The sequence below is a fragment of the Periophthalmus magnuspinnatus genome, chromosome 11 (genome assembly GCF_009829125.3).
Source record: "Periophthalmus magnuspinnatus isolate fPerMag1 chromosome 11, fPerMag1.2.pri, whole genome shotgun sequence".
NCBI classification, from domain to species: domain Eukaryota; kingdom Metazoa; phylum Chordata; class Actinopteri; order Gobiiformes; family Gobiidae; genus Periophthalmus; species Periophthalmus magnuspinnatus.
Genome location: NC_047136.2, coordinates 6,493,883 through 6,516,815, shown reverse-complemented (window position 1 = coordinate 6,516,815; position 22,933 = coordinate 6,493,883). Strand labels below are relative to the sequence as shown.

At 40.3% G+C, this 22,933-nt stretch overlaps 2 protein-coding genes, 1 long non-coding RNA gene and 4 other non-coding genes across 8 annotated transcripts; all 7 read left to right on the top strand.

The window, feature by feature from the left end:
* Positions 1-329: 329 nt before the first annotated feature.
* Positions 330-1,740, top strand: twist1a (twist family bHLH transcription factor 1a). The gene is made up of 2 exons (XM_033975544.2): positions 330-1,016; positions 1,329-1,740. Exon 1 carries the CDS (start codon positions 445-447, stop codon positions 991-993), a length of 549 nt encoding a protein of 182 aa, XP_033831435.1. The 5' UTR covers positions 330-444; the 3' UTR covers positions 994-1,016; positions 1,329-1,740.
* Positions 1,741-14,282: 12,542 nt separating this feature from the next.
* LOC117378863 (uncharacterized) lies at positions 14,283-16,840 on the top strand. Of its 2 annotated transcripts, none has more exons than XR_004542024.2 (8): positions 14,283-14,338; positions 14,869-15,011; positions 15,247-15,298; positions 15,472-15,513; positions 15,968-15,991; positions 16,226-16,259; positions 16,549-16,592; positions 16,795-16,840. It is a non-coding gene; the product is annotated as an uncharacterized LOC117378863 (long non-coding RNA). The 2 variants fall into 2 exon arrangements; XR_008648882.1 differs by having other exon boundaries at positions 16,062-16,259.
* LOC117379161 (small nucleolar RNA Z40) lies at positions 15,332-15,405 on the top strand. The gene has a single exon (XR_004542043.1). It is a non-coding gene; the product is annotated as a small nucleolar RNA Z40 (small nucleolar RNA).
* LOC117379166 (small nucleolar RNA SNORA18) lies at positions 15,642-15,774 on the top strand. The gene has a single exon (XR_004542048.1). It is a non-coding gene; the product is annotated as a small nucleolar RNA SNORA18 (small nucleolar RNA).
* Positions 16,029-16,161, top strand: LOC117379167 (small nucleolar RNA SNORA18). Its single transcript, XR_004542049.1, has one exon. It is a non-coding gene; the product is annotated as a small nucleolar RNA SNORA18 (small nucleolar RNA).
* LOC117379163 (small nucleolar RNA SNORA8) lies at positions 16,309-16,447 on the top strand. The gene has a single exon (XR_004542045.1). It is a non-coding gene; the product is annotated as a small nucleolar RNA SNORA8 (small nucleolar RNA).
* A 661-nt stretch (positions 16,841-17,501) lies between the features above and the next one.
* txnipa (thioredoxin interacting protein a) lies at positions 17,502-19,460 on the top strand. The gene is made up of 6 exons (XM_033975528.2): positions 17,502-17,934; positions 18,151-18,226; positions 18,308-18,455; positions 18,539-18,898; positions 18,978-19,286; positions 19,365-19,460. Exons 1-6 carry the CDS (start codon positions 17,679-17,681, stop codon positions 19,410-19,412), a joined length of 1,197 nt encoding a protein of 398 aa, XP_033831419.1. The 5' UTR covers positions 17,502-17,678; the 3' UTR covers positions 19,413-19,460.
* The last annotated feature ends 3,473 nt before the right edge of the window (positions 19,461-22,933 follow it).

The following is a 22,933-nucleotide window of genomic DNA, read 5'->3' as shown; positions in this document are numbered from 1 at the left end:
ACAAGTCACAGACCAATTAGACCTATTACATTGCCTACATATTTAATAACACTATTTAATAACACTTAAAATTATATTTAAACAACAAATAAAAGTGCGACCACTCCATACCCTGTGGTTTGTGTCAAATGACAAACGTGGGCAAAGCTTCACTGAGTGGGGGCAGTTTTAGTTTTGGCACACATATTTGTGATATTATAACAAGGCCTAGTTTTTCTGCAGTATTAAGTTACACACGGACTCTTGGCCAATCAGGGCGCTCCCCAAATTCCTCCTGCCTGCTCCCCTATAAAAGCCCCGGCCCTCCTGTCTGGCAGCCACCTCTACTTCTCTGTGGCTTATGAATATTTGCATAACATAAGCAGCTCGGGGTTGTGTTTGTTCAGGGGGTACGGTATTGGGTCTAACTCCAGAATAAGTAAAGTTTTGAGTAACTAACTCGGGATGCGGGAAGAGGACCCCTCCCCAATGGACAGTGCGGGGAACAGTGAGGAAGAGACGGACCGTCAGCTTCCAAGAAGAGGCTCGAGAAAGCGGCGAGCGGCGCGGAGGAGCACGGAGGACGAGGAGGAGGTGGACGCACAGAGCCCGAGCCCCGGGAAGAAGAAAAACAGAAAGAGCTGCGATGGCGGAGGTGGGAGCGCGGGGAGCAGCGGCAGTGAGGCCAGCAGCAGTCCTGTGCGCTCTTTTGATGACCTCCATACCCAGCGCGTCATGGCCAACATCCGCGAGAGACAACGCACACAGTCCCTCAACGAGGCGTTCACGTCATTACGAAAGATTATCCCAACGCTGCCCTCGGACAAATTGAGTAAGATTCAGACTCTAAAACTGGCAGCCCGTTACATCGACTTCTTGTGCCAAGTTCTTCAAAGTGACGAGATGGATGCACGAGGCTCTAGCTGCAGCTACGTGGCGCACGAGAAACTGAGCTACGCGTTTTCGGTTTGGAGGATGGGGGGAGCGTGGTCCCTGTCCACAACATCCCACTAGCAGCGTGCTAAACGAACATCATGGTAAGCCAAAACTAATGTTTCTTTGAATGACACATGGAAAATGAGTAGTTACGTCAGCCACTGTTATAATAATACGCTTCATAACAAGAACATTGGTTATTCAGTATTGTGAAACCTATGAACTCATAATGTTTTGACATGAGCATGACAGCAGACGGCAGCAGACTGTACTACACTACAGAACAACAATAGAGTGTAACTGTCTAGCTTTCACTTTACACAGTCTGTAATAAATGATTTAAGACTTTACTTTTTTGCTGTAGCCCGTATGATTATTTTAAGTTGACTAAATACTCTCCCCTCTGCTCTCAGATGTTCCAGACTGCAGACCCAGCCCCGTGTCAGGCTGAAGCAGGTGAGACTCCGCTGAGGATGGTGTCACTGAGCTGTGCGGCCCAGAGGAGAGTGGCCCTTTTCCATATGTCCCTCAGCACAGACTTGAACTATATTTGCAAGGGAGCACTTAGGACCAGCACACATGAAGAACCATGAAAATGAAGACCACTGCGACTATGAATGTTGTCCAAACAGACTCTGATTTGTTACCAGAGAGAAAAATGACAATGCATTCCACTTTTTCAGCTAAATATTTATTTTTCTACACAAGTTTGAGACACCAGGCCACTCAAAGTAAATGTATTTATTGTGGAAACAGATTGCCACAAGGAGACATGTGAGTGCTGTAAATATTCTGTGACTGAATAAACATGAATTTTATAAGTAACACTGGAGTCATATTCAAATTTAAAATGTATAGTAGTGTGTAGTAAGTGTTATCTTACCACAGACAGCCACACGTCAGCCAAGGATCTCATTGTGCAAGTTCAAACCCAGAGTATTGTGAGTGAACTTTGGTCAAACTTCTGCCAACTTCTGTCTGCTGTCACTGAACTCTGCAAAACAAAAAAAAAACAACCAACTACTATGAAGTAACCGAAGATGCACAAATGCCTTTCTATTCTAACACACTTCCCACAGTGTTCATATCGAAGGCCTATATGCACAGTTTGTTTTCACTGGTTGTTGCATGATCCCTCCGTTAACTAAACCACAGCCAGGGGGGCAAAAGAAAACATCTCATAGCCGTGGTTTACTCTGTAGTGATTTCTTGAGCTCGGGGATCTGGGAAAGCCATAATTAGTTGGTGGTCTGTTTGAACTGGGCGGCTGTGGAGCTGTGGGAGGCATGCGTGATATTCCCAGATGTCCTCCGAACCACAGGTCAACATGGGAGTCTCTGTGTGCAGGTGCGAAGGCCCTGCCATCACTCCACTGCTGACAGATAACAGGGTGGATACGCCTCATAATGGCAGCTATAGGCACCACAAAATAACATGAGGACACAAATAAATGGAACTATGGGGAAGCATACTGTAACACAGAGGGTTGTAAAAAGGTTTATTTTTTAGATGCAGTTTGGACATTTTTACTATGGGGTTAGAATAATGCAATTTAGAGCATCTTCACAAGGAAAACCAAAGCATAGTTACATTTCTTTAAGGATATGTTTGCACTGAACAATAATAGTGCTGGGAAGGAGGAAAATGGTTGAGCCAGTGATTAATGATGCTAAGTTTATGCAAGAAAGAAATGTTCAATGCCATAATGTGGGACATTCCAGATAAAGCAAGTGTAAGTATAGCATGTAGTGTAAAATGGTGAATGGTCATATTTTTATATAGCACTTTTCCACTTTCAAGGCACTCAAAGCACTTTACATCAAGGAGCCACTCACCCATTCACACTCACATTCAGAGACAACAGGGGCAGGTGGGTTAAGTGTCTTGCCCAAGGATACAGCTACAGCATTCATCTGTAGGAGCTGGAATCGCACCAACAACCTGTGGGTCAATGGATTCGACCACTCAATCAATGATGTTTTATGTGGACCGCGGGAATTGAACGCTGTACAACTGAGCTACTGAAAAGTGAAAAGTTATTTGTGTTTGCATCCTAAAAAGTAGTACCCCATCTGTAATTATGAGGTAGTACAAAGCAAATAAACCAAAGGGGTGAACATTTACTTTTGCAGTGAGTTGCTCATCTCCACACCACACCTCAGAGGGATGATCCTTAAAGTCAGCGCTGTGTTTTTGCATTGCGTCTCTTGCGTGCGGAAGGTAAAGCCATCAGCTCTGACCCAGGGACCTAGCCAGCCACCGGGGGAATCGATTCCCACCCTTAGATCACCGTGGCCGTGTTATCTTAAACTTGAGGCTGTTGCTCTGACACACAGGAATGTCACCTCTGCAGCTTCAAAACACACACACACACAAAATTTTAGACACACAAGGAGACTTCTCACGCCTACCAAACAGGGACATGCATTCCACTGCGCGCAAGGAAAAAGCGCTCCTGCCACCCCCTTTGATGTGGAAGGTAATGGGATGAGCGCTTGTTATCAGTGTGAAGGCATCTGGCTCTTTACATTTAAGTGTGCGGAGATTTATAGGGTCTTTGATGACGGACACAGACGCACACTCTCTCCCGCTCATTAATCACACTTACCAATCTTGCTTTTTATTGTCTCCAAGTCCTTGAACACATCCACAAGTCAAAGGTGCAGGCCTTTGTGTGTTTTAATAAAGTCAGTAGCGGTAAATCTTTACATGAATTTACTTTCTTACTTGTAATTCTAGGATGCAAAAATGGTGGAACAGCTTACAGTTTAACAATTGTAAAGCAACAAGTTAATATGCTACTTTCGACTAATCCTACAGAAGGCAAGTTTATTTGTATTGCACAATTCATACACAAAGTAATTCAAAGTGCTTTACAGATTAAGAAAGACACTGAAATCACAATATAACAAATCAAAACATAAATAATCATAAAATTTGACCTCATAGTTAACACAAACAGCCCAAACAAGTACAATACAAGCTACTATTGTGAGTCTGAGAGAATCGTTTATCATGAATCTGGAACTTGCCTGGATTCTAATTGATTTGCTATGTGCGATTACAAATATGATAACTGTACTGGCTCTGTAAAAAACAAATATATGTAAGAATGTTATGATTAATCAGGCAATTGATAACTATCACAGAGGTACAATAACTACTATTTGTACTAGACTAAAGAAAAAAAAAGGGCTGTTTATTTTTATGTCATTAACTTTATGATTCAGAAACGTTGATTTCATAATGAAGAATGTTTGACATCCCTAATACGAGTCGGTTTGTTAAGAATTAATAATGTTCTGATTATTATCGCTATTATTTTTTAGATAGAGCGATACCACAGATACGTTTCAACTGGATGATAATAGAAAGTCAGACATGGCTCTTCTGCACCCCGCCTTTGTTTAAGTCTGTCTCAAAGAAAATGTTATAACATTGCAAAGAAAATGTCATTAAGTATTTTATGCCAATTCTGCAAGAAAGCTGAGGAGGCCTGGCCCATTGATTGTGACATCCCTGGTCTATGCCCCCCACGTCCTGGTTATTTCCAAGTTGCCAAATCCCATATTTTGCAGTCTACAAAACCAGATAGTTGCCAAAATGTTCTTTCAGTTTGAACATGGCAAAAGTAAAGATAGAAAAACATTCTGTCAACTGGACAAAAGTCTGAACTTGGTCACAAGCAACTTCATATCATTCATATATCATTCATATATTCATGAAACCACTTCTGTAATGGTTTGAAAGTAGAGTGCAAAAATGAATGAAATAACTGAACTATAGTGACTGAGGATTTTGAGTGTGGAGCTAAAATTACAACAGACTGGTTAGGCCAAGGTTTACCTGTTAGTTTAGGACTCCTTCTTTGAGCCAAGTGGTGCCTTTGCTCCTCTGAAGTCTCCCATTATGAAGTAACAAGCTCACAAAAAGGCAGGGGGAGAGGAAGTGGGTCTGAAACACAGGAGGGAGAGGGGGGCTGTATTTGTAAGTCTGGTTTCCATTAGAGCTAATTATCTGTGTTTCATCTAAACCTGAAACAGTTTGTGTGTTTGAGTGTGCGTCTCCTGTGCTGTGAACTGCCTTGACTTTTGTGTGTGTTTGTGTAATTATATACATGGATGTATAATGTCACTGTTATAGGTGTGATGGGCTTATGAAAGTGTTTATCAAGTTTTCTTTCCAGGGAATTTTGTATTAAACTATAACATATGTAGATAATTATGTTTTGTTTCGTTGGAAAACCACAATATTGATCAAAAACAGCTTAGTAATAGGAATGGGTCTATTCTCCTCCCTATTTCTAATGCCATTTGACCGTAGCAAGCAGCAGATTTGAATTCACTAGTTTTATTGTTTGAAAATGGTTATGTGACCTTTCTGAATCCGACATGTCTGAATCTTTTTAATAATCACAAGAAAGTACAGAGCTGGGGGCAAGGATAAGGGAGAAGGTGAAAACTGAATTTTTTAAGGACTAAACACTCAAATATAGGACAATACGGGATTACTCAAGCATGCATGAATTCAATGAAATATAACTCTGAGCAAGTTCGTGATGAGAGGTGTATGAATGTGTATATGAATGTGTGAGGTGTTCCTTGATGTAAAGCGCTTGGAGTGCCTTGAAAGTGGAAAAAAGCTATAGAAAATGTGACCAATTACTATTCATAAAAGTTGATTTTACACAACATGTCCCCTTGAGTCATGCTGTCACTCAACTTTTTTTATTTCAGCCAGGGAGGTAATACATTTGATGAAACAGCAGCATCATCTTGCCAACTTCACTTAGATTTTCCATAGTTTGTAAAATAGTGACATAGTGATGGAGTGGGCACTGCTGCTGCGGGACACCCACAACACAATGAACAGTTATACTGAAACACGCGTTCCCCCCGAGGACGATGCCCACCACCAACCATCCCTCCTGACCTCCGACCCCAACAACTGACCCCGTCCTAGCTCTGCCGGACCTCAAGCTGCTGCGCTAACTTCCAGAAAGTGACCCATATGTTACCCTTTTGTACCTTAAGGGAATAAGCTTAGATAAATCTCACTTGTGGTTGGAAAATTCAAGATTTTCACATTGAAACGCTAAGGAATGAACAAGTGAGAAATAGCGGAAGAACACCAAAAGAACAGGAAGAAGAAGAGGAATATAGCAATTCTCTTGTGTCCTGGTGCCTAGGGCTGTTTTTCTTACAGATTGAGTTAAGCGCAAGCCTCTTATAACTCTCCACATACCAGACAATATCACCGTGGCCCTGCTTTAGAAATACAAACACACACACTTTATCATAGACACGGCATGGATCAGTCAAACACATAGGCCTGCTCTCCTAACTTAATTAGTAGGCAGACTGCACCCTATACAAAGGCTCCTTATTGGATTTGAGTTGTTTGAATGTTTAATTTTGGCCCGAAATTAGGGACTTTAAAGGGTATATTGATGAAAGCTTAAAGGGTTTTGCCAATTGTTTACTTTGCGGGTTCTTATCGTGAACTGGACAGTGTGAAGAAAACCCTTGTCACGCACAACACAGTGGTGGAGTAGAGCTATGTATTGTGGTAACAGTAGGAGCACTGACAGAGATGTACTGCATAGGCGCCATGTTGCATCATCCCTGCTTCCCCTGTTGAAAGCAATATGAGCAGAACGCTGTAGTTTACTGGAGTCCAGGGCCCCCACTTGTGAGCTACTATGAACACAAACAGAGGAGGATGGAGTGAAGGATGACTTGGCAGACGCAAGCGCGAGGTTTGGCCAAAAATAGAGCTCTCCAAGTCAAATTGAAATAAAGGAACAATGACTTTCCAAGGAGCTTTTATTATGTTTGCTATTTTATAAGCAAGATATACTGTAACTCAAAATCAGAATGAGCAAAAGTTTTATTTATACACTTTATCCACTCTGCCAAATAACGCCTGTGATTGTAAAGGCTAAAAAAGTGGTTAAATGTTTTGTTGTCCATGTGAATAACTACACTATAGCCTTAAGAAAGCATGAAATTAAGATATTTTGAAATCAGAGTAAATGATAAATGGTGATTTTTTTAATATAATGCTTTTCCACCTTCAAGGCACTCAAAGCACTTTACATCAAGGAACCACTCACCCATTCGTAAACAAGTGTACATAGACACTGGGGGCGAGATGGGTTAAGTGTCTTGCTCAAAGAAACAACGATCGCATTCATCTGTGAGGGCTGGAATCGCACTGCCAACCTGTGGGTCAGTGGATCTGACCGCAATGATGTTTATGTCGAGATCGGGGATAAGGCCTGTCATCATAATTAATATATCAACTTATTTTTCCATATATGAAAGCTGGAATAATATATATTTTTGGGTCAATATTTATCATTTGTATGTTTTCTTTGCACAACTGGGAATTTTTTTGTTATTTTCTGGCCATATGAGAAAATTGAGGCCATAAAAATTTGAGTAAATATCTTCTATGACTCGTTACAGATGCAAACTAAGTACTAGTGTTTCATTCTGCTGTTTATTTATTGCAGCTCATGATTTGTTAACAATATTGTAGATTTAGAATAATTTTTGCGGTTTAAATCTGCTCTTGGGTTTTTGTGTCAGTGGCATAAGTTAGTTTCAATATTATCGTTTATCGTCTATATTTACTTCAGCAATATATAGAACTTCAAAATTTGTTATCGTGACAAGCCAAGTGGGGATTTGAACTGCCAAAAAAACTGAACTACTGCTGCCCCCAAAAAGTGTAAAATCATAAAAAATCATAAAAGTGTAAAATCATGACTGGAACTGAAATACCAGATGGCTGTAGTTACTTCTAAATCCATCTGTATTAAGATAATGAGAAAACATGAATTGTAATAAAAACCTGCGTTGCTGCACAGGTCAGAACTAACAACCCAACTCTCACAACTTGAATGCTTTTGGGGGGAAAAGGAAACTTGTTTTACCAACTCCCAAGAATCACAAATTTGGCAAAATATAACAACTTAACTCCAGAACTAAAAGATTCAAGTCCAGCTATGAAACTATATCCTGATTATTTGTGAGATGGGCATTGCCTTTGTGAGGGTCTGTTCTCCAAATGCGTCGCAAATCTGCTGTGTGTCAGAGGAAATTGCAAAAGGCAGGACTTGGCACTAGATTTTGGTCTAAAAGAAGTAATGTGATGCACACAATAACTTTCATAGTCATATTTCTGCTCTTTGTCATAGCGTTTGCTTGTTTCACCGCATGGCACCTCCATGTTTCTGTCTTTGCTCGTTACTTTGAGGTGGTCTCTATGTCTCAGTCTTGCATAAATCTTTCCTCTGACTTCTATCTATCACCTAATCTCCACTGGCCCTGTTTAATATTGCCCACGTCTCATTTCCTCTCTCCCTCTCTGCCCTCCCTTTGTTTACCTCCACACACAAACACAAAAACAGGACTGCACTCCGATTATTTACTCTCCGCTGTCAGCCGTAACTGTTTTGAGGAAAAGATGAAAATCATGGCCAGACAAAGAGGACTTGTTGAATGTTCATACCTTAAGTAATGGGACCACTTTCACAGTTGCGTAACTTGTAGACATCGAGTAGTAAATCTAGCTATGTGATGTTTGTATGCTTTTCTTGCTCCATTAAAGCAACAAAAGTGTGCAGAACTATTTAGAGATAGTTTATCAAAACATTAGCTCCCAGACTAAAGCCAGTTTCTTTGGTATGGTTGACTTACTGCATCGTGTGCAATGTCTGGATCAGGTCCCAAGGCGTAAGGTACAATGTTTGGGCCACAGCTTATCCTTCTGATACTTCTGATAATTTGGATAATTATTTGTTCAATTACCACAGGTATGACTTGAACATATTTATTTAGCATTATTTTTATTGTTGTTATAATTAAATGTCGATTGACATGGTCACACATCGTTGTTTCTTTGAGCGCTTTTCCACCTTCTAAGTACTCAGAGCGCTTTACATCAAGGAACCACTCACCCAATCACACACACATTCGTACACCAGTGTACACAGACATTGGGGGAAAGGTGAGTTAAGTATCTGGCCTAAGGACACAACGACAGTATTCATCTGTGGGAGCTAGATTATCAAAGGCACCTGTGAGTGAGTGGATCTCACTGCTTTACCAATGATTTACACTTTTATTTATGGTTTATGTACAAAGCTGGTTTTGAATCGCCAACCCTTGGATAAGTGGACAAAGACCAACTGAGCTACTGTCACATGTCGATATTATAACAAATAGTCACTTAAAGGGCCTATATTACTCTATTTTCTGAGCTATGTTATAATGTTGTTTCTTCATCACAAACATATCTGCAGTTGTGTTTTGTTCCATTCACACATGTTTAACTAATACACCCTGCATATTTATGCTCAGTTCTTCTCTCAAACGATAAAACACTCTGTTCCACCTTACGATGTCATGTGGTAATACAGGAAATTCTCCACTGTGTTTTTAAACTCCATACACCTTCACTAGAATCATTTGGATGATTTTAGCCCTGGCATTTCCATTCTCTACTGAACAAAAGGTAAAGTGTAGCTGCTAAGTTGAAAACTTCCACTTCATGGCATCACAAAGTGGAACAGAGCATTTTGAGCTTCGGACATGTTGACAGACTAATAATAAAGGATTGCTCAAACATGTGTGAATGAAACAAAACACAACTACAGGTATGTTTTTGAGGAGGTAATAACATTATAACACGGCGTAAATCTCACAATTCACAAGTCAATTTTTCATAACAAAGGACCTTTAACTAGAAGACATTTGGACCTGGGAATGGCTAAACAGCATTTGGGTGTCTTCATCTAAATAGCAACATGGATTTTTACTAGAGATAAACAATACCTTTTTTTTTTTTAACAATAATGAAACGCCAACTGTAAAGATGCATATCAAGCTTCACAGTGCTTATAAAAAGTCATATTACACAACAGCCTTATCTGATTTCTAGTTGTTTTTCCCACTGTCTCACTGAGAAAATGCCTGTCTGGCGTTTTACTGGCCTGGTGTTTGGTGTCATATGAACCATTTGCATGTTTTCCTCGAGTCCCATAAAAAACCTAAATGCCTCATAATTCTCTTCTTCTGGCTCGAGGTTAGTGCCAACTCACAAACACTCACACTGCAGTTTGGGCACTCGACCAGAGGATAGAGAAGAATTGATCACTATTACTTAGGGCACAATGCTTTATTTTTTAAAGAAAGATTAGCATAATTAAAACAAGTGAGTGGGCTTGGAGAGTTATACATAGCTGGTTCAACTGTTCTGGGCACCATTAAAAGTGCCAAGAAGAACAGGTCCTTTACCTTCAGCCACAAATCCCCTTTGCGCAAACCACAGAACATTCAGACACCTACAGCAATTATTCAGCAAAAGAAATATACTAAACCAAAGAACTCAGACATGCTGAAAGAGAAAACCAAGTGTCTCTCACAAAAACACGACAGCTCTAGGTTGAATCACAGCTGTAACATAAACACAAGTTATTAGCAAAAGCACCATAGGGAGATCAACATTGCTATTAAACGCTGGGCCCAATGTTAATTTAAAGGGAGGGGAAACATAATATCTGTACAACGTTTGGCTTAGAGTCGACCATACTGCACCTTCCCATAGACCACACATGAAAACCAAGCACCTGCATGCCCTCAGAGGAGGGCTGGTTCAAGGTGTTAGATAATTTGAAAAAAAAAATTTCCTTTGGCTGCTTTGAAACATTTAACTATCACAATTTTACAGCTATGATATTGTTTTCTAATATACCACAGATCACAAAGTTACAAAGGTAAAGGCAGAAAACAGAAAGCTGATTTAGTACAACCATGTCAAACTTAACCAAGTAGTGGGTATTTCTGGATGTAATACTAAATAAAATTGCTTTTTACAAGTGTAATCCATCTAGCATTTGAGTTTTGTCCAAAGGTATGTCCCCCAAAGTTAAGAGAGGTGCAGGAGGAGGGCTCTCCCTTCGTCACATTTACACTGAGTGCAGGCTGAAACCTGAGCCACAGGAAGTGGTCCTGTGCAGCATCATGTCAGGCCAGACAAATTATTCACCATTTGAAAAATGCACTGTTTTCCCCACCCTCCTTTTCCCTCTGCCCTCTCCTCTCTGCTTGTCCTCTTCACTCTCTCCATTGTTTTTATTTCTAGTTCTCCAGAGAGGAGCAGTCAAAGGAGACAAAAAGCTCAGCTACCTGCGTTATCTCAAAGTGAGGCGCAGAATCGAGCAAAATGAGCTGCTGCTGGGGCTACACAGGGCTGAAATTCCCGGAAATATCTGCCTGTGGTGTTCCCTGAAGATGTGTGGTATTCCTACCCACTGAATTCCCACCTCATTTTGGTGGAATGAAAAAAGGTTTTTTATAGTTTAAAAGTAAAATTGGCTTTATTCTTATCTCTCCCATAGCACTGTAGCAGACATAACAGTATTTTTACTACAAAAGAAAAATATCTTGGGCTTAGAAATAATGTGAACAATCAAAGTGCTGCACTGATCACAACCTCTGCCAAAGACACATCACTATTATTTTAGAGATTATTATTATTTTAAAGACATGAAGTAAGTCACTATTTCTTAATACAATCCTTAAACATTAATGAGGTTTGCACAGAAAACTAATTATAAGCCTGAGGTTTAGTGGTTTTATACTGAATGTCTTTTGCTTTGTAACTACACAGAGCACCAAAAGTAAACAATGAGGGCTGGTTACATGGAAAATGAGAAACTGTGTGTGATGCTTGTGTTCATTTGAGTTGATTACTGATTGCTCTGTTTGCCTCTTCAAATCTGTAATAGGATCCAAGGGCACGGCTAAAGCCAAGGTCTTGATTACTGACATGTCCAGCAGATTGCGTTTGAACTCAAATAGGAGCAAATGTTTGGTAAATGATTAAAGCTAATAATCATGAACTGAAGCAAGCAAAAGTAAAGCAAACTATTTCTCTGGATTCAATGGGAAATTACAATGCCTTCAGGGCAGGACTTGATAAGATAGTTATGTTCAGGTGTAACCCTGCTTTCGATTTTTTTTACATTCAGACGTTGCATTGTGCCGGATGCTGCTTGTCCTGTATGTCATATGACTTGTTTTCCCATATTGTACAAAGTCACTGTTCTCCCGACTTTAGTTCCACATGTGTGACAGTGGTCTGTGTGGTCACAGTATTGCAAATCTAACCAGTGAACATTATGACGCAGTAATTTTGCTTTGGGAAATGTCTTCCCCCTCAGCAGTGACTATGTGGATTTGGAAGAGGTCAAAGTTCACAAGCTTGTATTAAGTGGAGTTAGAGAGATCAGCAGTCATACACACTTGCCCCTCAGGCGAGTGGTCAAGGGACAATTGGGACCTGGCATACACAACAAGCTCACGCACACAAATAGATGATTCTCAAGTAAACAACTCAGGTCATATTAATAACCTTAGAGCCTGGGGCAGCCTGGCCCACTGGCTCACCCCTATGACCCTTGTTACTACGGTGATTAGGTATTGGAAGCACTCATCTGCAAACATTTAGCCAGTGTCACCCTGAATTTACTGTGTGTCACTGCCACCAAGACCCACTAACATATATTGCTTTAATACAGCCCAAGTTTCACTCATCTCATATGTTAGTACTGTATATCAAATTATGAATTCAAACATCTTTTAAGCATCTAGATGTCAGTGTTATATACTTGTAACTCTTGGTAACGTGCATAAAGACAACTGTTATGCAGTACGGGATTCTTGTAATCTTGCTGTTCCTGTCCAATCAGACATCAGCTGCTTTCTTTCACATCACACTTTTGAACTGTGACTTACAGGTATCTTATCTCAGCACCTCAGAACATAAAGTGTATCCCTGCCTGTCATGGGCATCTGGTAAAAAAGTCACCAAGTCACCATGTGGTTCTTATCTAAAAAAAAAAAACAATGTTATTTTAAATGAGAGGTCTTAGGGGAAGTATTTTGCTTCAAAATCACCACGCTTTAAAGCTTCACAAAACTTTTGCTTCATTATAGGTGTTGTCCTAAGCCTTCCACTTGACAGTACTAAGAGGAATACGTGGGACTTTCCCTAAAATCCATCCTCAGAGCCAAAAAAAGGGTCGCCTTCAGACGTTAAGAATGTATCAACAAGGCCCTCTAGTGGTAAAGATTTAATACTACTACACACAAACCAACACAATCATGTTGTAAACTTTGAACAATGTAAAGTGAACTTATGGAACTTAGGACTACTATTGTGTTGTATCCTTTTATTACAGTATCAAGTGAGTGGTCGAGTATATGCATCTAAAATGTTATAGAGCCTACGTAAAAGAAATTAGACTAGTGTGGCCTGATTTGTCAGATCTCAAGACGCTAAGCAGGGCTGGGCCTGGTTAGTACTTGGATGGGAGACCACTGAGAATTCTAGGTGCCACAGAGGGCGCCAGTGGACAAAAAGTTTGTTGTGTCCTTAGGCAAGGCATTTCAACCACATTGCCTGGTATGAAAGCGGTGTGTGTGTGGTGGTAGGAGGGGCTTATGGCACAGATTAGCAGCCTCTTCTGTCAGTCTACTACCCAAGGGCAGCTGTGGCTATTAGTACCTTACCATCCCCAAGTGTGGAGTGAATTAATGAATAATGCATGAAATTGGTAAGCGAATTTGAGCATCTGGAGAGCGCTATATAAGACTACTGCATTATTAAAAGTATTTCTATTAGTGGATTCCTCGTGAGAAAACAACGTAGATGAGATGAATGAGAGGTAAGGCTATGGAAAGCCTAACGAACCTACCAGCATTTTTGTTGGCATGTGTCCTGTCTCCTCTCCATGATGCCCCAGAGCTGTGTCCAGACCAAACCTCAGTCCAGAAATCCAAGGAGACCAGCACTGCCATTTCTCCATGTAGCCTACATCTCTCTCTCTCTCTCTGGGACCTGTTTGAATTCAGATGAGTTATTTGAAATTAACTTACACATTTTACATTTCTTCACCAGACCAAAAAAAATATTACAGAAAAATCAGAGAATAGTACGGCAAAGTGTGACTAAGATGGATCAGATAAGGCAAAGTCAAATGTGAGGATAAATCCTTTAATGATCTAACCTTACTTTATAAACTCTTAATAACTCTTAAACTATTACTACTTGGGAATCTTCTTTGTTAATGAACTAAAATATTTTTGAAATTACTGGGGAAAAGCAGGAATTCATATTTTCCAACTTCTACTTACCAGGTAGTACAAAGTGAAAAAGAAAAGTGGTGAAATAAAAAAAAATAAAAAAAGTAAAAAAAAGGTTTTATTGCGTTAAGCGAAAGCCGTATTCCGTCGTTGTGTCGTAAAGCACAGTGACTGTCGTAAAGCAGCCGTATAAAAACGTCAACTCCACGTCTCTCGCTCTCTTACAAGTTTTCTCTGCGCTGCATTGCGAGCTGACCATGCTGAAGGTACCTAGACATTGTTTATTCCTCATGACATGTACAAAGTATCTATAAAAATACAAAAGCATGTTCATATATTGAGTGCAACTTTCAGTTTTGGCCATAATCTTCACGTTTAGTCCTTTGGTTCATCGAGGCTATGCTATTGCTAACAAGCTGCACCGCATGGCTCCTCCGCGCGCTCTTTGTGATCCTTGCAGTATCAGATCACTCACTCACATTCTTGGCGTGCAAATCAACACAGTACGATCACATTACCCTTATTGAAAGACGCCACGGTGTAGTTGTCAGTGAATTGTCCGCTAAATGGGCTTATTCCAATGAAACTGTGGCCAGAGTACTTCAGGTTTTGCTTTCACCGCAGCACTCACTGTTGCTGAAGGGTGACAATGAGGTCTGGCACACTTTTTTTCTTTTGTACTTTAAGCCAGTATACATTTGTAGTAAATAGTTTTTGTATACACTACCCACTATAAATTTGTCATCAATGGGCACGTGGTAATTTTGAATATTCACATTAAGTTTTCTTTTTCCAGGAGCAATTGTGGAAAATATTTTAGATCCGTGGAGTGTCTGGGTTTGTGTCAAAGGAACATACCTTGTGCTTGTTACATTTGAAACTCCTGGCAGCCTGGCACTGACCACGTGAAACCTCCCTGAGCTTAAAGGGGGTTTTGAGGTAGGTTCCAGTCCCTCTTGATCTGCATTACAAACTATACTTGCACAGTTTGAGCTATTGTCCTCTTTTTGTGGGCCATGGCAATTTTACTGTGCTAAAACTAGATGATTCTCATGCAACCCACTGCTGTCAACCTTCTGCAGCAGTGTTACTTTTGTGAATCAACAACTTTGATAAATACATGTTCAGCTTGATTCTATTACTTATTCAGTCTAAATGTTTGTTTGTTTTTTAGAACTGTTCATCCAAATCCGCCCAGTTTTGTGATGCCGATCTCAGACTGCATGGTAGGAGTCCCCTTTTCTCATTTATGGTTAAGACTTTGTTATGATGATGGCTAAATATGTTCAACTGCTCTGATGTCTCGGAAGAAAATATGCCTATCTGAACAGACTGGTTAAAAAGTCTTTCCACACGGTACATTTACAGTTCTAAAATTCTTTGCTCTTTTTGTTTTTAGGTTGAGCTGTGAGACTTTGGCCTGGTGACCCAAGGTTGTAATGTGAGTAAAACGGTAACACTTCTAAGCTGCCTATGTAAATATAGCCATTTCTGTTAATGGAAATGGAGGTATTTACTGCAGTAAACACATTTCTCAGCAAGCTTATTTCAGATGGTTTTGTCTCACAAATTGAGGTTGGTCCTGATTCGTCTTCTTGGTAGACTGCATCATGGGAAATGCCTCATAGAGAAACTCTGTAGCCTCGCTTTACTCATGTGATCACTAATCATTGAACATGTGGGATAATGCTGCAGAACAGACCTTTACAAATGACTGAGTTGTTGAATAAATCAGGTTTGAGGAATCGTTGGGTGGCAGTTGGTGGTTGTAGTGATACTGCCCTATCTTCATGTATAGCAATTTACTAATCTTAAAATTACACAGGGACTACAATGTTTGCTAAAAAAAAATGACTAGCTCAAATGTAAATTTCATGTCACTTTTCTGTTCTCAGGTTTGACAGTGAGAGTTGACCGTGGTAAGTGTGCATTCCGTTATAATTAATGTGTGAACAAATTGAGGTCGGTCCTGATTAGTCTTCTCTGTAGACAGTATCACGGGAAACGCCTCAAAAAGCAAATCTGTAGCCTCGCTTTACCCATACGGTCACCATTTCTTGATCTTGTGGGATAATGCTGCAGTACAGACCTTTACAAATTACTGGATTATTGTGTGCTCGAGTACACTGTGTAATTGTACATTTATTTAATAGGTCTGGTCATGAGATTTGCCTGGAGTCATCAGTGGTAAGTTCACTTCATTGCATTTTTGTATTTTTTTATTTTATTTTGCTGACGCACTGTGTGGTATCTGCAGCTAGCAGTGCCATCTGCTGGTTTGTTCATAAGTCAGTGCAAGAGAAATTCAACATTAGGCATCGTTGGTCTCCTTGCTGTGGTGTGTGGAGTCCTGGTTAATGTGTTGAGACACATTTCTTTTATAGTAAAAGCTGCAAATTGGATGACTGAGGGATTACATAGACACTTTTAGTTTAAATAAAATGATTTGGATTTCTCAAGTTCTTGTGTGTTTCAGATTTGACTGCTGATTGCCTGAACGGTAAAGACATAATTTAATTGGTGAGTAAATGTTGTTTTTTGAAGTTTGGTCATATACCAAGGCAGCCTGGAAGGTCTATTCCTGGTTTGCTGTGGACATGACCAGAAAGCAATGACCCAAGGGGACTTCTTAACTTTGTTAAGAAGGGCTCTTGGTACATTTTTACATGCTAATCATACTGAAAGTAAAGTTTAAGAAATGTCATGTTTTCTCGCCTTGCAGGCTGCTGTCTTGAACTCAGATCATCACAACTTTTAATAAACTTATTAAATCATTATCGTTTCTCGATTGTGTTTTACTAAAATGGACACGGGTCATTGTCAAGATGTGAACTTGTTTCCTGGAAATATTACGCATTATATTAACTGCTGTATATTTATACCTGATATACTTGGGGATTGCTCAAGTGGGATTTTCTTGAGTCACATTTTCCACATTTGCCCATTTGAAAGTGAAACTGGTTTATACAGGAAGTCATGAACTAGTCTTACTGCAGTTCTACCTGCGCTTCAATGTATTTAGGAGGCATAACTTGACTAAACATACTTAACATTATAGTGGTGGCCTATATATGATTATAGTATAGTGCTGCTGTAAATGACACGCAAGTTGGCAGACACAAGGGCATATCCCATAAATTGTCCTTTACATCCAAGTGCCAACATGATTTGTACCACAGTAGTCTTGAAATCCTGAAGCAACCTTAAGTTTTAGAATCTTAAGAATTGAATATCGACGAGACATTGAAACGGGAACATTAAGATAAATTGTTTACTACTATGAATGTACTGACTACTTCCTGTGTTCTGTTCAGAGCATATGCTGTGCACGTTCTACATTCACCCAGCCACGCAGTGTCCACGCGCCGCTGCTGCGCTCTGATTGGCTAGAGCTGATGAAAACACCGCTTTCCCACCAATCAGAGCGGTGTGCACGCGCTGAGCCATACTGTCCATTCTAGGCTCTCGTGTGCAGTACACCCTTATCATATAAAACCAGACGCCGCCTTTGTTTACACCAAAGTTTAGTGAGAGAGCTCCACAGTTCAAGTTCACACCAGCTTGCCCGTCTTTTCCCACACTTGGTTGGATAAAGGAGACGCAAACATGGTGGCGATGACAAAAAGGATTAAAACTTTTCAGATCATTTTTGCGGATCCCAGTAAGACATTTTACTGCGGAGGTGATAGATTATGTGGACGCGTGGAAGTGGAAGTCAGTGAGGTTACCCGCGTGTCTGCCCTGAAAATGCTGGGCCTTGGATGCGCAAAGGTGGAATATGCCAAAGGAAAGCAGCGATGCAGACAAGAGGCAGAATACCTTCGACACGAGGAGGTCCTGCGTTTAGACAGCCAGCCGACAGGTAAGAAAACCCCCTGTAACAGCTGGAGTCACATGTACAGAAGGAGTTAGAGATCTGGGTGGAGAGTCTGATGGGACAGATGTCAGCTGCAGGACTGCCATAGGATATCTCTGTAGTTTTTAGGTTATTCTACTCCCTATGCGCAGTGTTAAGTTTTGTATTAAAATGCCCTGGCCTTATAGACTTTGAACTAAACTCGTGCTTCTCATTTTGCAGATGCCGATGGGTCTGTCATCTTAAGACCCGGAAACAAGTATGAATACTCTTTTGGATTTGAGCTTCCTCAGAATGGGTAAGCACATGGACAAAAATTATAATATCACGAATCTGCTGTCACATTTTTATAATCTATACTGTGTTTTTCCCTTCACAGGCAGTTGGTGTCATCATACAAAGGGAAGTTTGGTTACGTCCAATACTATGTTAAGGCTTCACTGGAGAGGCCACATCAGCCTGTCCTTGAGTGCAAGAAAACATTTGAGGTGGAAGAACCACTGGATGTAAACACGCCAGACCTGCTGGTGAGTGCACATAATAAAACATAATAAAACAAACACATGACATAACACAACTGACCTATGCTGACCTTGCTGCATTTTATCAGTGTCCCACAGGTGGCTCCAAAGAAAAGAAAGTGACCTGTATGTTCATCCCAGACGGCCAGGTGTCACTGAATGCCAAAATTGACCGTCGAGGCTTCTGCGAGGGAGAAGATATCTGCATCAATGCAAAGTTTGAGAACACTTGCTCTAGAATTGTGGTGCCCAAAGCAGCGATCATTGCCAAGCACACTTACCTGGCCAATGGTCGTACCAAAGTGTTTCGGCAAAAGTTGTCCGCTGTGAGGGGGAACCACATTATCTCTGGCATGTGCGATGCCTGGTTGGGCAAGTCCATCAGGGTGCCTAAGATCAAACCGTCTATGCTGGGCTGCAACATGATCCGTGTGGAGTATGCCCTCATGGTAAGCTCTACTACTCCCTGGCACACACTCATGCTACTGTCTTCTTTTTATTTTTTTTAACTCTTTTGTTTATTTATAGATTTATATCCACATCCCTGGCAGTGAGAAGCTTATTTTGGAGCTACCCTTGGTTATTGGAACACCTGGCCTGGGCAGCCGTAGCAACAGTGTGAGCAGTCAAGAGGGTTCCATGAGTAACTCGTCCCAAAGCTGGGTGTCCCTCCGCATGCCCTCAAATCCCCCCAGCTACTGTGACATCTCCAGGGACTGCTCGATGGACCAGCCCCTCACACCACTGCTAGATGACATCGATGGTGATGGTGATGACAGCCCTATATTCATAAACCCACCTCGCTTTGAATACCCATTGCCACCTGCATACACAGAGGTAATTATTAGCAACAGCATTAATTAACTAGTCAAACTGTTTGGCTAATTGATCTAATTAACTGTTGTCCATTTTCAGACAGAGGAAGAGTACAATGGCAACGCTCGCATGTTGCCGGTGTGCTGAACACCACCGACTCAGTGGTCCAACAGTTGGGACCATAAATGAAGCACTTACTAAGAGCCAAACATCAAACTCTAGTGGACATTGAGTGGACTTAAAGGGCTTGCTTGTTCTGTCAGCTGTCTTCCCAGCTCTAGGCTGCATGTACCTATGCTGATTCTCACTCCTGGGCCTGGGGCTATCGCCACAGCTGATGTACGGTGTGGGCATCTCTGAGGATGTCCTGTAAGGAGGCCGAGCTGTCCGAGTGTCAATAAAAAGTGATGAGACATTTTAAGCACCACAGGCCACGGCCTGACACTACCTTCATGCTTTTGCATTCCAGTCTGTACGAGAAGAAATTTCATTCAGAACAATGTGTTACTGTCAAATTGCTTGGTACAACATTACTTCCTGTAGACAGAAATTCCTGTTTAACCTTATGTAACATGCATATGGATTGAACACTTCATATTTTCTTTTGCACTTTTCAATGTAATGCATTTGGCTACTGTCTGTTGATCAAATCAGATAAGAATAGTGTAAATATGATTTAAATAAGCCCTGCATGTAGTTTTCAGATCCTGTTTATTTTGTTTTTTGATGATTCTGATGCTGTAAGTGCCAAAACATGATTCACTAACTTGTGCACTCCCACATCATGGAAGGCACTCCCATGAGGGGAAGTTTGTGATCTGTCGTGCTTAGCAATATTTCACTGTGGGTCTTACCTTCATGTGAAAGCAATGTTGTTTTTCAGTGAAATTGTATTATTGTTTAAGACTGAGAAATGTGTGTTTCATATGTATCATTTATACCTACAGCTATTTTTGTATTTGCACCCTATGGGTTTTTTTAATAAAGTCTTATTGACAACTATTCAGGTCTATTCCTTAACATATAATTTGGACTGTAATTCATTTTACATTATTATTTGTCTAGGATCATGTACAAACATTTTTTAAACAAAGGACACTTAGTTTTGCATTCACAGTTGCTCAGTGGGTGTATTCAAAACTATGTATATTTGACATTTTTTTTATGGCACAGTGGCTAAGTAGCTAGCACTCATGATTTACAGCACGAATGTTCTGGGTTTGAGTTCAGAGTTACACGTTTTTTCACGCTTTCCCTGTGCCTGGGTGGGATTCCTCTGAGTGCCCTGCTTTTTCACATCAAGTCAAAACATGCAAAATGGGTAAAATCCTCCAGCGAAAGTAGTCCAGACCAAAACTAGCAACAAGACCACAGAGATGGGTCCTGCTGCTCCTGTTGAGGTGCCACAGCGGTATTGAAGGATGTGTCAAATGCAGAGGACGAATTTCCCTATGTGGTCAATAAAGTCCACCTTAACCTTTATTATCAAGTGTTTTGAACAATTCCATTTGTAAACAGTAAATATCCATATTGCTCCTAGAGTGCAGTGCAGGATCCTTACTAGTGAACCCTTTCCTCTGTTTTTTGGCTCTGGGACTGGTATAAAGGTCACTCCAACAGTATGGTCAGTTTCAGTTGTGTATTTACATGAGCACAAGTGCAAATTTAGCTTGAGTGGCACCAGCGCCTGTTGTGGACAGTAGAAGGTCCACAACAAACTGTATTTAGAAGTGGGCCGTAGTGCAAAGGGTGACGGAAATCTCCAACCCAAAGTTAGTGCAGATTTATGACTTAAAAATACCTTACACAATACATTTACAGTCTGTTGGAGTTTATTTCAACAGTTTTTTGTAAGATACACACCTGTAGCCCGCATGCACTGTTCACACTTTATTGCCTCAGTCTATTATGAATGTTTTTATTGTTTTATTTGGCCCAAAACACATCTTAAAACTGCCTGTCTCAGCAGCCTTTGAGCCTGAATACGTGTTGCAGTACACAAGAAAGCCTGACCCTGATACTTGAGAAGCCGCCGCACACATTTGTCCAGACTGCACATATCACTGGATCGTTTACATTTGGCAGCAGAAGTGGGTGTATGATAAAAGGGAAAGGTGATAACTATACGGTTAGTGGCTACTATTCAAGGATCCACAACGTGTTTTGGAAAATATATTATGGTGTATGTTCATTCTGCTCCTGCTTTCTAAGAAACACAGAGGAATGCAATGCTATGCCCTCACAGTTCCATGACACTTTGACTGGGCGGTGCAAACAATATTATATAAAGAGCAAAAGGCAGGACTACTGAAATACTGAATAAAGCTGCTAAAAAGCATTGAGAAAGTATTGTTATGTGCTATGTGCTATATACAGTCAGTATGTTATCCAAAATAAAATACAGTTATTGTTAAACTACAGAGCTGTACAATGCTTTATGGAGGCCTAAGACAAAGAGACAATAACTCATAAACATACATCAAGGGGATACAATAAAGTTGACTTAGTAATGAGATTTACGTAGTCTAAACCAGCACTAATAATTCATAACTCATTGTTGTAAAATGACCTCAAAACTACAAAATAGTTGATAAAAAAAACAGCTTATGTGCAACAGCTGAAAAATATAGTTCATGTTTCAGAGAAGTGAGGCTATTATTGAGGTAGAGGCCTTAGCCAAGAGCCTTTCATAGCGTACCCATGACACCATGTTTTGCTAGGAGGGCATGATTCTCATATAACAGTGCCCGTCTAAGGCTTACAAACAGTCAACTCTAAAATTATAATCGCCCAGTCATTTGTAACTGAAGAATCTATACTGTTCCAAAGTCAACACTTGAGCAGAACTTTGATTAACTATCTGTGCTGAGAATGACAATTATGCAGACATAACACTGATATTTTTAGAAACAAACTCACATTTCACTTCATAACTACCAACACGTAAGGCCACAGAGCTGCTGCCGTGGCACTTGGAGATACTCCTTGCATATACATATGTGTGCGTTTGGAGTGCAATACTTAGAAATGTGAAATCTGATCCATCAAGCTGGGCCAGACACTGAGATGTTATAACACCATTGAAACTGCTTCTAGAATGTTTTTGTAATGCGTTTTTGTAATAATAAAATTAAGGTTTTATCCATCCAACACAAGGGACATTCATTTTCTATATTTGCCACTGGAGAAACCTGTCTTAGCTGCAGAACAGCACCAGGGACCCAACTCCAGATCTAGAGCTCAGCTTGGTCAGGACCACCTCTGCTGGGGGATGTGCATATTGAAAAGAAAACATCTATAAATGTGTGTGTGTAATATGTGTGTATTTATGTGTGTAATGTGTGTGTATGTATGTGTAATGTGTATATATGTGTAATGTGTGTGTGTATATGTGTGTAATGCTTGTATATATGTGTAATGTGTGTGTATATATGTGTGTAATGTGTGTGTATATATGTGTAATGTGTGTAATGTGTGTATATATATATATATATATGTGTAATGTGTGTATATATGTGTAATGTATGTATATATGTGTGTAACGTGTGTGTATATATATATATATATATATATATATATATATATATATATATATATATATGTGTGTGTGTGTGTGTGTGTGTGTGTGTGTGTAATGTGTGTATATATGTGTAATGTGTGTATATATG

Excerpts from the sequence above, each read along its gene's own strand:
- twist1a (XM_033975544.2), top strand. The coding sequence starts at position 445 with ATGCGGGAAGAGGACCCCTCCCCAATGGACAGTGCGGGGAACAGTGAG.
- txnipa (XM_033975528.2), top strand. The coding sequence starts at position 17,679 with ATGGTGGCGATGACAAAAAGGATTAAAACTTTTCAGATCATTTTTGCG. Across the intron at positions 17,935-18,150 it reads TTTAGACAGCCAGCCGACAG|ATGCCGATGGGTCTGTCATC; the intron begins GTAAGAAAACCC and ends CTCATTTTGCAG. Across the intron at positions 18,227-18,307 it reads TTTGAGCTTCCTCAGAATGG|GCAGTTGGTGTCATCATACA; the intron begins GTAAGCACATGG and ends TTCCCTTCACAG.